Source organism: Agelaius tricolor, unplaced genomic scaffold (genome assembly GCF_023055355.1).
Source record: "Agelaius tricolor isolate 1412-34295 unplaced genomic scaffold, bAgeTri1.0.p SCAF_4, whole genome shotgun sequence".
Lineage (NCBI taxonomy): Eukaryota > Metazoa > Chordata > Aves > Passeriformes > Icteridae > Agelaius > Agelaius tricolor.
The window spans coordinates 3,781,669-3,796,485 of record NW_027269264.1 but is presented as its reverse complement, the minus strand read 5'-3'; the positions used below and the strand labels follow the sequence as shown (position 1 = coordinate 3,796,485).

The 14,817-nt window shown below is 37.6% G+C and overlaps 1 protein-coding gene across 1 annotated transcript in view; it reads left to right on the top strand.

The window, feature by feature from the left end:
* Positions 1 to 14,484, top strand: part of HSD17B4 (hydroxysteroid 17-beta dehydrogenase 4) — a 62,884-nt gene extending 48,400 nt beyond the window's left edge. Inside the window, exons 22-24 of the mRNA XM_071424390.1 lie at positions 1,659 to 1,797; positions 11,968 to 12,095; positions 14,068 to 14,484. Of these exons, the coding sequence (XP_071280491.1) occupies positions 1,659 to 1,797; positions 11,968 to 12,095; positions 14,068 to 14,157 (357 nt within the window). The 3' untranslated portion in view covers positions 14,158 to 14,484. The remainder of the gene's footprint in view (positions 1 to 1,658; positions 1,798 to 11,967; positions 12,096 to 14,067) is intronic.
* Positions 14,485 to 14,817: the final 333 nt, after the last annotated feature.

Sequence of the window (14,817 nt, the reverse complement as noted above, 5' to 3'; positions counted from 1 at the left end):
TATAAAGCTTTTAATCACAGAATGGGGAATATTGGGTGATACTTGGGCTGCATCCAAAGCAGCATAGCCAGCAGGTTGAGGGAGGGGATTCTGCCCCTCTGCTCTGCTCTGGTGAGACCCCACATGGAACCTGAATCCAGCTCTGGGGACCCCAGCACAGGAAGGGCATTGACCTGTTGGAGTGAGTCCAGAGGAGGGACAGCAAGAAAATGAGGGGGTTTGAGCATCCTTCCCATGAGAAAAGGCTAAGAGAATTTGGTTTGTTCAGCCTGGAAAAGAGAAACCCTCAGAGTGACCTAGTTGTGGCCTTTTATTACCCAAAGGGAGACAAAGAGGAGCTTTTCACAAGAGTGTGTAGTGACAGGATAAGGGGAAATGGATTCAAACTAAAAGAGGCTAGGTTTAGATTAGATCTTAAGAAGAAATTCTTTACTGTGAGGTTGGTTAGGCACTGGAATGGGTTTCCTAGAGAAACCAGCAGGCTGTGGCTGCCTCATCCCTGGAAGTGTTGAAGGCCAGGCTGGATGGGGCTTGGAGCACCTTGGTCTAGTGAAAAACGTCCCTGCCCCCCAACAGGGGTTGGAACTAGATTATCTTTAGGATCATTCCAATTCAGGCCATCCTATGATTCTATGATTTATCCAGGAACCTATTTCTTTTTGCTGCTTGTGTTTAATCTTCTAAGACATTCTGAATTGTTGAATCAAGTTCAAACCTTAGAACTTTCTTGAACTGCTCAGATTGTCTTTTTAAAAAAAAAAAAAATTGGCGTAACAGGTGTTCTTCTTTAAGCTTACCCTGAGAAATTAAGGTGCTTTGGCAGAAATTTGCGGCAGGGTCAGACACCCACCAGGGGAAACCAGCCTGACTGTGTGAAGATTGGCAAATTTAAAGACCATTGAGAACCATTAATATAATGGAAAATGTTAGGCTTAACCAAAGAGGTGACAAAATAGCAGCCTGAGGAGTCTTGTGTTCTGCCCTACAGGTAGGTACAGCAAACAACTAAAGCTCTGAGACTTTCTTTGCTCCAGTTCCAGTTAGACAAAAAATGTCACTGAAGTAGCTTCCCTAAAGTGAAGCCTTTTATCCAGTAAAAATATTTCTTAAAAGAAAGAGAGTGAAAGGCTTGCAAAATAATGTGCTTGGAAAAGTTGGAAATGTAAATGTAGCTGATCCCACTGTTAAATTTTTTCTGCACCGCAGTTCTGACTGTATTCATCGTGCGGTATGTTTTGAACATTTTTCATGTCAAAGTAAAAACATTTTTTTTTTTGTTCTGAAAACTAACATAACATTCACTGTAGAAAAAGTGGCAGTGGTTATCATCCAAAGGAAAAAAAAGGGCAATTTAGAAGCTCTTAGAGCACTAATTAAAAAACATTGTCTGATACTGTAATGATAAATGACAAAAACTATTAAAAACAAAATTTGAAAAAAATTTAAATGAAAATTTGAAATGAAGCATTTTTTGCTTGAATGTATTCTTTAGTGGTGATGGTGGCTAGAGGTGATTATTTTGTGGTAGAAAAAAATCTCAGTTGTATTTAATAATTCTGATGTAGATAGTTGAAGCTTTGCATACTGGAAAGTGACATGTTCAGTACCTTTTAACAAAGTTTCAATTTTAAATTCTTCATACTTTCTTTTTTTTAAAGGCTGGAGGGCTGCAGAGTAACCTTGTGTTTGAAGAAATTGGTCGCCGTGTAAAAGAGATGGGAAATGAATTGGTAAAGAAAGTTAATGCTGTATTCCAGTGGGACATCACTAAAGATGGAAAAACAGCAATGCAGTGGAGTAAGTTGCGGTGTTTATGTGATACCCCAATGCATTTTTGTTATGAAGTGGGATTTATTGTAATCATTCCAATTAAACTGATAGCTTGGAACTAAGCATAGCGTAGTAGGTGAATATGTAGTGGGACCTACAGGTCTGAATGCAATCTGGGTGCACAAATGACAAGGAGGTCAGATAAACTTTGTAGGTACTACTCTTTCAAGGAACATTCTTCTGTTTGGTGTAGGCATAGGTTACATCATCCTTTAGAACTTCAGTGCATTTCGACTTACATTTTCCAGATTGGATTGCCACTGCACTTAGGAAAGCATGCTAAATTAGCCTAGTAGGAGTGTTACAGTAATTAGACTGCTGGTGATGTACATGCTAACTGATCTAAAACAAATAAGTAATTATTTCTACTGCATTGTTCTTGTCACTTCAGTGAAAAACGTAGCCCAATTTGTTTCCATTTACTTTTTGAGATCAAAGTTTAATGGAGGCATAATCATGATTTCCCATCATTTAAGCATGGGACTGATTGATGATGAGAAGCTAAAGCCTGTAATAGCAGTGGCTCACAGGAGAAGTTTTTCCTGATTAAATGAATAATAGAATTATGTGAAGTGGTCTGATGGGGGAAAGCTACTTCCTCAAAAACCTTTTCTTCTTAAGGTCTCCTTTGTTCTCTTTATAAAGATATGTATATTTGAAAACAACCCCAAATCTTCTTTTATTAATTGGATAGATTTTTTTTATTTTTGGAATTTCTTTTTTGGTTTTTTGTTGACATGTCTACTGCTTTATTGGTGGAGTGTAAAGATTTTCCAAAGGGAAGAAGCTTAGTGAGGTTGTAACTTCCAGGCCTTTTTGTGGGGAAATGAAAGTCTGGGTCAAGCCTGTTGCTTAGACTTCATTTTGTTTGGTCTCAGTGGTTGGATGTAGTCAAAAGAATTTTGGGGGTGATGCAGGTGAAGGGGCTGAGAGGGGAGACTGACAGTAGGTCAGATCAGGTCTGCTGTTATGTTTTGTTCTGTACACTGTGATTTTTTTTAAACTATTGTTGAGCAATTTAGAAGCCTATCATTTTACTTAATCCTTTCCTAATGTTGACCAGTAGAGATTCTGAGTAGCAGGACTGCTGTTAAGTTTCAGGAAAAAATATTATACAGAGATTGATCAGGATAGTTGTGTTCTACTTGCCTTGCTTTTTAAGCAGTTTTTGAGGGCTAAAGAGTGATTTCTGTTTGGATAGAAGTTAATAAATATGAATATACCTGTGGGGATTATGCAAGCTGATTGCCTATATATCAAAATGAGACAAGGGAAATACTGAATAATCCAACTCAGACATTCTGTCTTAAAATTCATTACTGCTCTTAATCATTTCTATTGTCTGCAGTTTTCCATTTTTGCATGAAGTAATTTAAATTATGGACATGGTTAGAACTTTGAGAGAAGGCATACGAAGTTTTACTTGTGTTCTTGCTTTTAGGTGATATTACATTAGGTGATATTATTATCACGTTTTTAAGTGGTAATTAGAAGTGCATTGGTTAAACTCCTGAATACTTGAAGTGGAAACTTGTATTTGTTGAGAAACACTCTGTACTCCACATCAGTCCTATTGTTTCATGTGTAGCTAAACTTGATACAAGTGATGGTCATGTTTATAATGACAACCAGAAAACTATTTCAGGTTGATTGATCATTTGCATTAACTTTGGAATTGCTTTATTGATCACCTAAGTTCAATATTATGTATGTCCAGAGAATAGAGGGACAAGTCAATGGAGGAGAAATCTGCTGAGGGGTGTTTCAAATATGAATAAAATTTCTCACACAGTGAGAAGTTCTGAGACTGAAAATTGCTGAATGCAGAACAAGCGCACTTAGATATTTAGGCCTGAGCAGTGCCCTTACTTGCCTCATGAGATCACATTTTATTAGAGGGGAAAGAGGTGAATGTTTTTGCTATTGTATTCAGATCAAGAAACTCCTGCTTCGAATAAATCAATAGTCAGCCTTTTGTCCTCTCCTGCTTCTCCTACTGAAGCAGTAGGAAGAACGTACTGCTTTCTTCCTGTTCATATGTCTCTAGCTAAAAGGGATTAAATAGACATAGCTTTTGTTTGTCTTGTTCCCTCTGCTTCTGTTGCAGTGACAATTTTTTGTACTATTACATGCATTTGGAAAAAAAGATCCCTGTGGGATGGAGGCTGGAGGAGCTAATCTAATATATTTAACCATTTCCCACTGCTGACTGCTATTAAGAGCTGAAATGAAACTTTTCCAGAACCTTGGAAAAGTTACTGTCAAAATTTTTACAGTGTGGTCAGTTCCTTATGAAGTACTGTAGTCTCTATGGTGTAGTAAGGCTGAAGGTAAATATCTAGGTGACCCAGCAGGGTGTCTGTAGGAAATGTTGTTTACTTTTCCTTTTGGGAGTACTGGTATGCAAGTACTTCCTTTGTATATCACTTCTTTTGAAAAAACTTTGTGTCATCCTATTTCTGTATTTGTGTTTTCTGAATATTTTTGTGTGCCTTTAGATTTCAAGTACCTTTTGGAGGAAGAAAACAGGAATTGGTTAGTACTAAAAAATAGTTAGACTGCTACAAATAATCTAAATATTAAAATTTCATATTGTCTATATGAAAATAGTTAACTCACTAGCATAATTTTAGGAGTTACGACAACTGTAGTATCAACCTTCACTGTTTGTCCCTACATGGAAAAAGAGCCTACTATTGTTGATGTCTGTTTAACTCCAATGGCATATTTTTAATGGCAAGCTATATATTTATCTGCGTGATTAAATTTTTATTTGGGGAATATTTGAAAACACTTCTCTGCCATTAAAAAGGACATATCCAAAAAACCATAAAGCAAAAGGCCTTCAGAGGCAAGTACCTGAGTTTTATAAGCAGTTGCCAACTTAATTCTTTATGCGTGTTTGCATATGTTACATTGTTATTCAGTATTCAAGTGTCTTTTCTACCAGATGCTGGTATAATTCATTTTCCATGGTAAGTGCAGAAGAAGATGGAAGTTTGTGAGTTTACATTCCAAGGAAGACAGCTTTCTTGAAGTTAGGATATTCTCAATAATCTAAAAGATTTCTGACTTTATGTGATTTTTACAAGATCTCTGTATGGTCACCAGCAAGACTTTTGTAATTCGGATGAGCAATGACAGTAGTTTGGAATTTATAACACTGACAATGCCATTTTCTCACTTGAATGCTTGACTTTGAGTTCTTAATGTAAGGTGAGCTTCCGTACACAGTTAAAAATTTTAGTCTTAGTCAAATTGATTTTTTACTTTAAAAACTGAAGATGACAGTACAATGTTACCTTTGCTATAGCTTGAATTTATTTCTGTGTCACTATTTTGACTGGTTTTCAAAGGTGCTTCAGATTTTAATGTTACTTGACTCAATTAGTAGAATTGCACTTCTTTACTGTACATTTAAATTTGGCCTGGTGGTTATTAGTTGATCTTCTGTGTACAAGAATTTTAAATAATTTTTATAAATGTTATGCTGCTAGATTAGATAAATTCTGAATTATCTTTCTCTCTTTTCTAAGTAAAATTGCCATTTTGGAGGGTCAATCCCATAATGTGCATAGCTACAAGAAAGCCAAAAGGAAAGTACGACATTAAAATAAATTCACAATTTGGTTCACGTAGCTAAATATTACATACTATTTCAGTGTATGGTCAAAATTCTTGAAAAGTTATCACTGAAACAACTTGTGTATGAGGAGGAATATTATTTTGGCTGAGTTTTTTGTTTTAAGCTGTAACTCGATGTTAATTAACAGTCTATCTTTTTTTAGGCCTCTCTTTGTAAGGGCCTCCTAGGCCTTTACAAACGGTGTTTCTGGTTCTTTTGGGCTACCTGGTAGGCCTCATTCTCTTATTTAATTGGATATCTAGTTGTTCTGTCATGTGTTCTAATTTTTTGACTTGTCACTTTTACACAGCTTTGTGCTCTTGTGAAGAGCGCAGCAGTTGACAGTGCTGGAAACAATCTGGGCCCTGCAGCCCATTGCTCCCTTACTCAATGGTTGTAGCTCCAGCATCTTCTGCTGATGTCCTTCAGCCTCTTCAGATCAGGGCAGGAAGCAGATAACAGAAGGCAAATGCCACAGCACAAGTGCTGTGTCCATTTCTGGGCCCCTCAGTCCAGGAAAGACATTGAGGTGCTGGAGTGTGTTCGGAGAGGGGCAGTGGAGCTGGGAAAGGGTCTGGAGCACAAGTTCTGTGAGGAGCAGCTGAGGGAGCTGGGGCTGTTTATCCTGGAGAAAAGGCAGCTCAGTGGGGACCTTACAACTCTCTACAACTGCCTGCAAAGAGGTTGTAGCCAAGTGAGGGTCAGTCTTTTCTCCCAGGTAAGAAATTGCAGGACCAGTAAAAATGGACCTCAATCATGGAATGGTGATGTTGGAAGAATTTGTTAGTGGAAAGAATGGGCTGTCCAGGGAGGTGCTGGGGTCACTGTCCCTGCGGTGTTCAAGAAATAACTGAGTGTGACACTCGGTTCCATGGTCGAGTTGTCAAGGTATTGACCATTAAAACTTGGACTCTGAGATCTTTTCCAACCTTAATGATTCTCTGATTCTGTGAAATTTGTTCTTGTGTATGCAATGAATCTTTCAAATTTTAGGGAAACAAAAAGTTTTTATTTTACTATATTTATGTTTATTTCTAGTGTTCTAACTGCAACTGTGACATTTTGATCTCTACTTTCTGCAGTAAACCAGGATTTTTAGAAGTCAAGTGAAATTTGTGAATTGAATGTGGCTTTTGTTGGTACAGAGAGACATCTTTATGGAGGCACTAGTATTATGACACTAGTCTGTTTAACCAGCAGTGGCCTTTCCTTCTATGCAGTTCTCTGTGGATGGTGTGAAGCCATGAAGAGGTGTAGAGCACCTGACTGTGCACTCAGGATGTGAAATTTTGGACAGCTCATCTGCTGTGTAAACAATGTTGAACTGTAATGCCTGACAACTGGCCTTAATTAGTGGTATCTCTGTATAAAAAAAAGCTGTTCTAATTCAAGAGGATGATGAAAATCCTTTTAAAAGAGATAAAGCAAGTATCTCAAGCAATACCTCAGAAATAAGTGTAGTGGTACTGAAACTACCTTCACTTTTTAACAAAAACCTTAATTGATAACCCACCCCAGATTTTTCCAGTTTGCTTCACTACCTAAAGCATGCTTTGCTCTCTCCTGCATTATCTATTACTTTACAACAATAGCCTTTTTTTCAGGCTATTGTTAGTTATAATTTTTTTTTTTTTATTTTTAGAGTTAAGGTTTCATTTCAACTTTGCTTTCTGTAGAGAAAAGGTAATGCTGTTGAGATCTGTTGGCTGATAGTTAATGGCACTCCAGAACAGCACTTAGAAGAGTTTGCCAATCTGTTGCTTTTCTTCATGTTTCTGAAGTTAGTGCTGAAGGCAGGAGATGTTTCTGTTCCTTTCCAGTTCTCAGAAGAATAGAACTTTGTTATGAGAACTGGGGAGAAATTGTTACATGTGGTTGGTTGTGAACAGCTGATAAATTAAAGTGAAATTGCTCAATAATTGACGATGCAATATGACTTCAGGCAATGAAGAATACCTGTTTTTATTTGGTTAGCAGTTGAGTCTTGTATTGCCCTTAATTGTCCACTTTAAAGCAGAATAAAACACAAACCAAACTAAAAAAAGTCTGACTGTTAATATTTTTCTTCTAGAAATGGTAAGGCACTCTTCAAAGTAAAAAAAAGATTCTCACCCCAAATACTAGGTTTTTAGGTTTTTGGAAACCTGCCATAAAATGTCAATGTCTACTGTTTTATCTAGTGTTTTGACTCCTATATATGTGAATTTTCTCTATTTTTATTTTATCTCTGACAACATCATCTTTTTGATGATAATAATTAATAAATTTTAATTAATGTAATGAAACATCTATGTATTGAAGTAAAAGCAAAAATTTGAATGAAAACTAGCATTTCATTCACTTGAACTTCTTGATTCTACTTTTCTGCCAGGTGTGTAATAGAATGTATTCCACAGGAGAAACAAGAGGGCACTCTCTCTGGTCATTGGAAAGCTAGGATTTTTCTGCTCTAATGTATGGGACCAGTTCTGGAATTCAGCTTCTTTCTTTGATTGCTAGTTTATTTATCCACAAGGTAGTGCTCTTGTTTAGTCTGAATTGTATTTTCAGTATTCTAGCCTAGGTGTAGGTCAGGAGGGAAGAAAATGGATTGTGTATGTTTCCAATCCTTCTGTTTGTTTTTTTGCCCTGCAAAAAAAATTGAATGAACAAGTTTTTGTTCATTCAATTTTGTTCACTCCCCACTCATTCATTTTGTTCACTCCCGACTCATTATTTATAAAGTGGGCAGTTATTTTCCTTCGCTAAATACTAATATCTGATATATTTTGGACCACTCTTTATCCACAGTGGCACCTTTTTTGTTTTAACTACTTATATTAGAGAGGTCAACTCATTTATGATGAAGCCTACAAAAAGGAATGGATCAAGTAACAATTATTTTGTTGTTTGTTCTCTGTGTTTTTATAGAAAAGACAGTTTTGTTGTCAGAGTGCTTTGCTTTTGTGGCTGCCTAGGTTTTTTTTTTTCATTTTTTTGCTTCCTCATCAAAAATCTTAATGTTATTTAAAAAGAATCTAGAGGAAGTGGAAATAACCTTTTTGACATTTTTGGGAAAAGAATGTACCACTAGATCGATCCTTTTCTTTTTTCTTTTTCTTTTTTTTTTCCCTTGTTTTTTTTTTTTTACTTGGAATTTCTAGTAACTAGTAAGGATTACCTTGAGGTGGGATTCAGGATTTGAGATCAGCTTGAGCTTGGTACCCAGCAAGGTTATGGAGCAGACCATCTTGATTGCTGTCACTCAGGACATCTGGGAACCAAGGGCCAGGGTCAAAGCCAGCACAGGTGTAGAAAAGGCAGGTCCTGGCTGACCAATATGCTCTCCTTTTATGACTAGGTGACTCACCTCAGCAAAGCCTTTGGCACTGTGTCCCACAGGATTCTCCTGGGAAAAGTGGCAGTCCACAGCTTGAACAGTCATAATCTTTGCTGGGTAAAAAACTGGCTGGATGGCTGGGCCTGGCGAGTGGTGGAGCCAGTCACAAGTGGTGCTCCCCAGAGCTCAGTATTGGGGCCAGTCCTGTCTCATATCTTCAATATCATTGTTGTTGGTCTGGATGAGGGAATTGAGTGTTCCCTCAGCCCTTTCACTGATGACACCAGTTTGGGTGCAAATGTTGATGTGCCGGAAGGTTGGAAAGCTCTGCAGAGGGATCTGGGCAGGTTGGATCAATGGGCCAAGGAACATTGGATGAGGTTCAGCAAGATCAAGTTCCAGATCCTGCCATTGGGTCACAACAACCCCAGGCAGTGCCACAGGCTGGGCAGAGTGGCTGGAAAGCTGTAAGCTGCCCAGTGCAAAAATATCTGAGTTTTTAGATGACAATTGGTTGAACATGAGCCAGTGTATGCACAGGTAGCCATGAAGGCCAGTGGCATCCTGGCCTGTATCAGCAACAGTGTGACCAGCAGGACCAGGCAGTGACTGTCCCCCTGTACATGGCACTGGTGAGGTCACACCTCAAGTGCTGTGTCCAGTTCTGGGCCCCTCACAAGAAAGACTTTGTTGGTGGGAAGAATGAGGGGAAGTGAGTCCAGAGAATGGTAATGGAGCTGGGGGAGGGTCTGGAGCTCAAGTCCTGTGAGAAGCAGCTGAAGGGGCTGCTGTTGTTCAGCCTGGAGAAAAGGAGGCTCAGGGAGACCTCCTTTGCTGCTCTGTACAACTGCCTGGATGGAGGCTGTAGCCAGGTGGGTGTTGGCTTCTCATGCTGCTTCTGGGACAGGACAAGAAGAAACATCTGCAGACTGCAGCATGGGCAGTTCATGTTGAACATCAGGAGAAATTTCTTCACAGACAGGGTGGAGTCACCATCCCTGGAAGTGTTCAAGAAACTGCTGTATGTGGCATTTAGTGCTGGGGTCTAGTTGTTAAGGTAGTGGTCTTTTCCAACATTAATCATTCTGTGATTCTGTAAACATGAAAGATTTACCTTGATTATGGGTGCCATGATTATGCAATGTTAAAGGTGTGGTTGTGAGGTTAGTGTTAATTTGAGAGGTTAGTGTTAATTGTAGATATTGATGGTAAATGATGGTCTTGGGATTTCGCTAGGAAATGGAGAAGGAGAACAAGGACTGTAATAATGTTAAGTAATTTCTTAATGTACAACAATGTAACAGCTGTTAATTATGTACCATATTCAAAATAAAACTTAAGGGTTGTGAGAACTTTTCTGAGCCATTACACCTATTTAATTGTTTTTGTCATCTAAACCTGACACTGGTGAGACTGATGGATCAGTATTATCAATAAAGTGTATCTAAATTTGTTTTCAGCCAGTAGTTAGTGAAGAATGAGAAGTTGTGTCTAGGGAGACAGTATGTCAGGCTTCCAGTATCTGGCTCCCTTCTGGAGCAGTGTAGGAATGGTAGGGACAGGAAAAAACATTATTGCCAGCAGAATGAAATACAAAAGGGATTCCTAAGGTCCGGAAGTAATTCAAAACAGTTGGCTAGGAACTGCGGGCCTCCTAGACACCATGTCTGTGTTTTGTGAATTAATCTGTAGTGCTTGCTGACCTCACTGTTTGTCTCCAAGGGAACAGTCTGGCTGCACTAGTATGGTGCTCAACATTAGCAGCATTTGGGTAGAGGAGTATTTTAAAAGCACCGGTTAACTTAGTCTGAAAGCTGGTATCCACTCTCAGACTTCAGTTGGTGTGTGTGGCTTGCATTTCATGATTCAGTGGATGATTTTTTTTGATTTTTGTTTTCCTAATAATAGTCTGTGCCTGCATAACTTACAGGAGCAATGTTAAAGGCTCAGGTATGTTAGATCATATAGTCGCTGGTTTGGGCCACAAGGATGTTGTTATACAGCCCCTACCCACAAACACAAATGTACAGATAATTCATCTGGTGTTCAGTAACCTTTTTAAATTTCTTCCCATATTGCTTGAAGTTAGTGATATGTATTAAATCTGTTCCAAGATTTATAATTTACCTTAAAATCAACTGGAAAATAATAATCCAATATGTCACTTCTCACTGAGCAATGTTGTATACCCAAGTCCCCTTCTAGTTCTGTTGTAACTAGATAAATATTGCTTGAAGCAGATTTCAGAAAATGAAAGACTTAAATATGCTAAAGCTACTCCCAGTCTCTATAGTTCCCCTTACCCTGTCAAAAAATTATTTGGATAAAACTGGCACATAAGATAGTTTATGCAGAAATAAAGCTCCATTTTAAGGCAAGGGCCTTAAAATTTGTCCATGAAGAGCAACTAACTGTCATCCATGATTCTGTGATTAGAGGTGCCATGTTATTACAGGAATATCCACATAAATAATGTGTGGGATTGGGGGCATGATGGATCAAGAGGCAAAGGTGTAAAGGAAAGGCAGGAATTTTCAAAATCTGAGAATGACTCAGCAGAGCACATCCTGTCAAAATACTCTTCTAAACAAATGACACCATACCTGATGGTGTTAGCTTTGTAGTAGATTATTTTGGCAGGTCATTTGGTGTGGGAAAAGAACTCTCTGAAGCTACAGACACTTGTAGGAATTTTTGTCTTTCCAGGAGAGAAAGACAGATAATTGGCAAGGCTTTAAACACTCCTTGCATGAAGCAGAATAGGTTATATTGTGTTGCCTGGAGGACAGACCAGGGAAAATGGGCAGTGTGTTTGAACACCACTACATTTGCCTTGTCTGACTACAGGATGCTGGTTTTGAACTTTGGGGCTTTATTACTAACTTGAACACTTTTGCAGTAAGTGCACTAATTAATACCCTGTGCATCTTAGGTGTCATTTGAAAATAGATTTACCATCACTGCAAGAATGTTGAAGTCCTTGCTGTAAACACCCTCCCCTTCAGTACAGGAATATTTTTTTTATTTTCTTTCATTGATGAAGAAGAATTATACCTCATTTATTTTCTGAGTAGCTGATAGCTGATAATTTAGACTGGATGCTTTATAATAATAGGTAAGGAAAGTACTGTTCTTAAGCCTGAAAGTTTTATCTTTATTTTGAAATTAAACTGTCTTTGCTCTTGCTTCTCAGCAATTGACTTAAAGAATGGCTCTGGAGCAGTGTATCAAGGACCTGCCAGAAATTCTGCTGACACTACCTTCACTCTCTCGGATGAGGATTTCATGGATGTGGTACAACAAAAGGTCAACCCCCAAAAGGTAAAGCCTGGGTGTCACAGACATACTCTCTTGTATGTAGACATATTATTTGCCTTACATCAAGCTGTGGTTCATGACTGTTTGCATTCTGAAATCCTAAACCCTGGGAGGTTTTGCCAGTGGAGACCAGAGCAAGATAAGGTATAAGCACATCAGTATGTTATACTGAATTAGCCAGAAAGTGTGAGGGGGCATTTATACCATCTTTATTATCTTAAGGCAAAGACAGCCACAAAGGACTAAAGCAGGGGCCCTGATAACACCAAGGTTGGGGATTCAATACCTGTACGGGCCATTCGCTTTAGAGTTGGACTAGATTATCTTTCTGGGTTCCTTCCCACTTAGAGTATACTGTGATTCTGTGACATAAAGCCTGGCATGCAAACTTAGGAGTTTGTTTACTTCCTGGTGTTCACAGTATACAATTTGCCAGTTTAGATTTGTCAGTTTGATCATTCAGGCTGTTTTGATTGTCATGTTGCAGGAAGTTGATGTTTGTTGCATGGTCTGATTTATTGCTAGTAGTGCAGCACAGAGAAATGTCAAGACAATGCATGCATTTAGATGGTCAAAATTTACCTAAATCAGGATATTTTTCAGGGAAATACAGATTTAAGGAAGGTCTATAATCTGGGTCTGCACTTTTAGCTTCTTAAAGTAATCAACTGATTAAAATGACTAATTTTACTAATAAAAATGCCTTGTGTAAAAGTAAATTGAACTGTCACAAATTTAATATGTCAGCTTACAGATTAAAGCTTGAGCAAATGAAAACTTTAATTAAGCTCATCATGTATCAAACAGTTCCTTTTCTTTGATCTCAAGCAGAAGTTGTTGGAGACTTTGATTGTAAATTGGAGACTAATGATCATGGTGAATATTTTTTAGAAGTCTTACATACCACATGAGTAAAATCCTTTGTGACCCTCTGTATACAGCAGGCATAAAGCATAAACAAACAAGGTCTGTTTCTTGTGTAATCATGATGTGTAATCATCAGAATGCTAAAGAACAGTGATTGCAATTCAGGAACATGATCTATGTTTAGGCATTAGTGTTTCCTTTGAGTTTCTGTGAAGTTTTCCATCTAAAGAAGCTCAAAGCATCTATTCAAATTCTTTTCTGCTGGCTCTCTCTATTCTTTATTTGAATGTATTTCAAGCTAATGGAACTATGCAAAAGAAAATTTAAGGAACTTTCAAAGGGCTTTCAAACTCCAAAGCCATTGTGAAGCAAAACTAGTTTTAAAAAAATACGAACTAGATTGAAACAGCGTCTTTGAAGTAGGGAGAATAAAAATGTAATATACCAGCATTGAAGTGAAAATACTGATTGATTTATGACTTTGCAAATGCAACAAAATGTTGCTTATTTCCTGTTTGTTGTAATATGCTATGTATAAAGCCATTGCATTTCTTTGGCATATGTGTGTAATACATTGTGCGAGTATATGTTTGTATTTAGTAGGAATTTGAGTGTGTAGCTTACATTTTCATTAGTCTTTAATTTTCATTATATAGCCTTTTCATTCCATTTTTCATTTTTTATAATGAAATATGGATATTTGTCGTGTGAGGGGATGATGCTGGGAGCTTTATTTTTTGTGCCCTGCTGAAGTTTTGCCATCAGATTCTGTGAAGGCATTTTTCTTACAGTTGGAGAAATACTCTGTGCTATATGTGGAAAGGCAGCAGAGGCCACTGAAGTTACTTTGTGTTTATTTTACTTAATTTTTTTCCCATGAGTGACAGCATTGGCCTTGTCTGCACTATAGATAAAAAAATCTGGTTGTGGATGGTATTAGAATTGAACAGGTTTTTTTAATAACTGATAACCAGTTAAGCATTGTGCACTAAAGGCTTTCTCCTGAGTGCTAAACAACCGTTCTTTGGCTTCTTATTTTGTTCTAGTGACTCTTTGGTTTCTTAGTGAGCAGTTGAATACATGTTTTTCCCTTCTGTTTTTTTTTTAGGCATTCTTTTCTGGTAAACTAAAAGTGAAGGGGAACATCATGCTGAGCCAGAAACTGGAAATGATCCTGAAAGACTATGCCAAACTCTGAACTGCTTGATCATCTACCACGGCAGTGAAGAACTGTAGAAGATTGAAACTCAATTAGTTCAGAACCAATGATTTGCAGACTAGTTAACACCAATGTACTGATTCATTATACTGCTAATACACAAGCTGATTTAATTGCTGTAGACAGAAGTTACAAAATGAAAATAACTGTTATTATTTGTCCCTTTTTAGTTTCTCAGCAATGGTAGAGAATCATACTTTTCTGATCGTACATCTTTATCTAAATGAAATGTATTTAGTTCTTACAAAGAAGCATATATTTCTATGTTAATTCTGAAGAAAATTAAACCAATAGACTTCATTAATATCTCCTTTTATGTGTCTGTCAGTCTTCATTTATCTTGCCTTAGATAGACTTAGCTTCTGTGAGTCTATCTGGTTTATTATTCAAACAAATAGTTTTTGTCTCAAGCTCTCATGATTGTATCAAAATAACTGGAAGATGGAAGTAAATTCCATTTACTTACATCGTGTCATTTTGTGGGGGTTTTTTTTCTGCAGAAAAAACCTCTTGGCATTTTGGAACCCACATTGATTAGCCATTTTCATATATTACTCTTGTAAATCACAAAATGGTTAACATTTAGTGTCTAGAGGAAGCTTTTTCATGTGAGAGGCATTAAGACTGCACCAAAGTCCA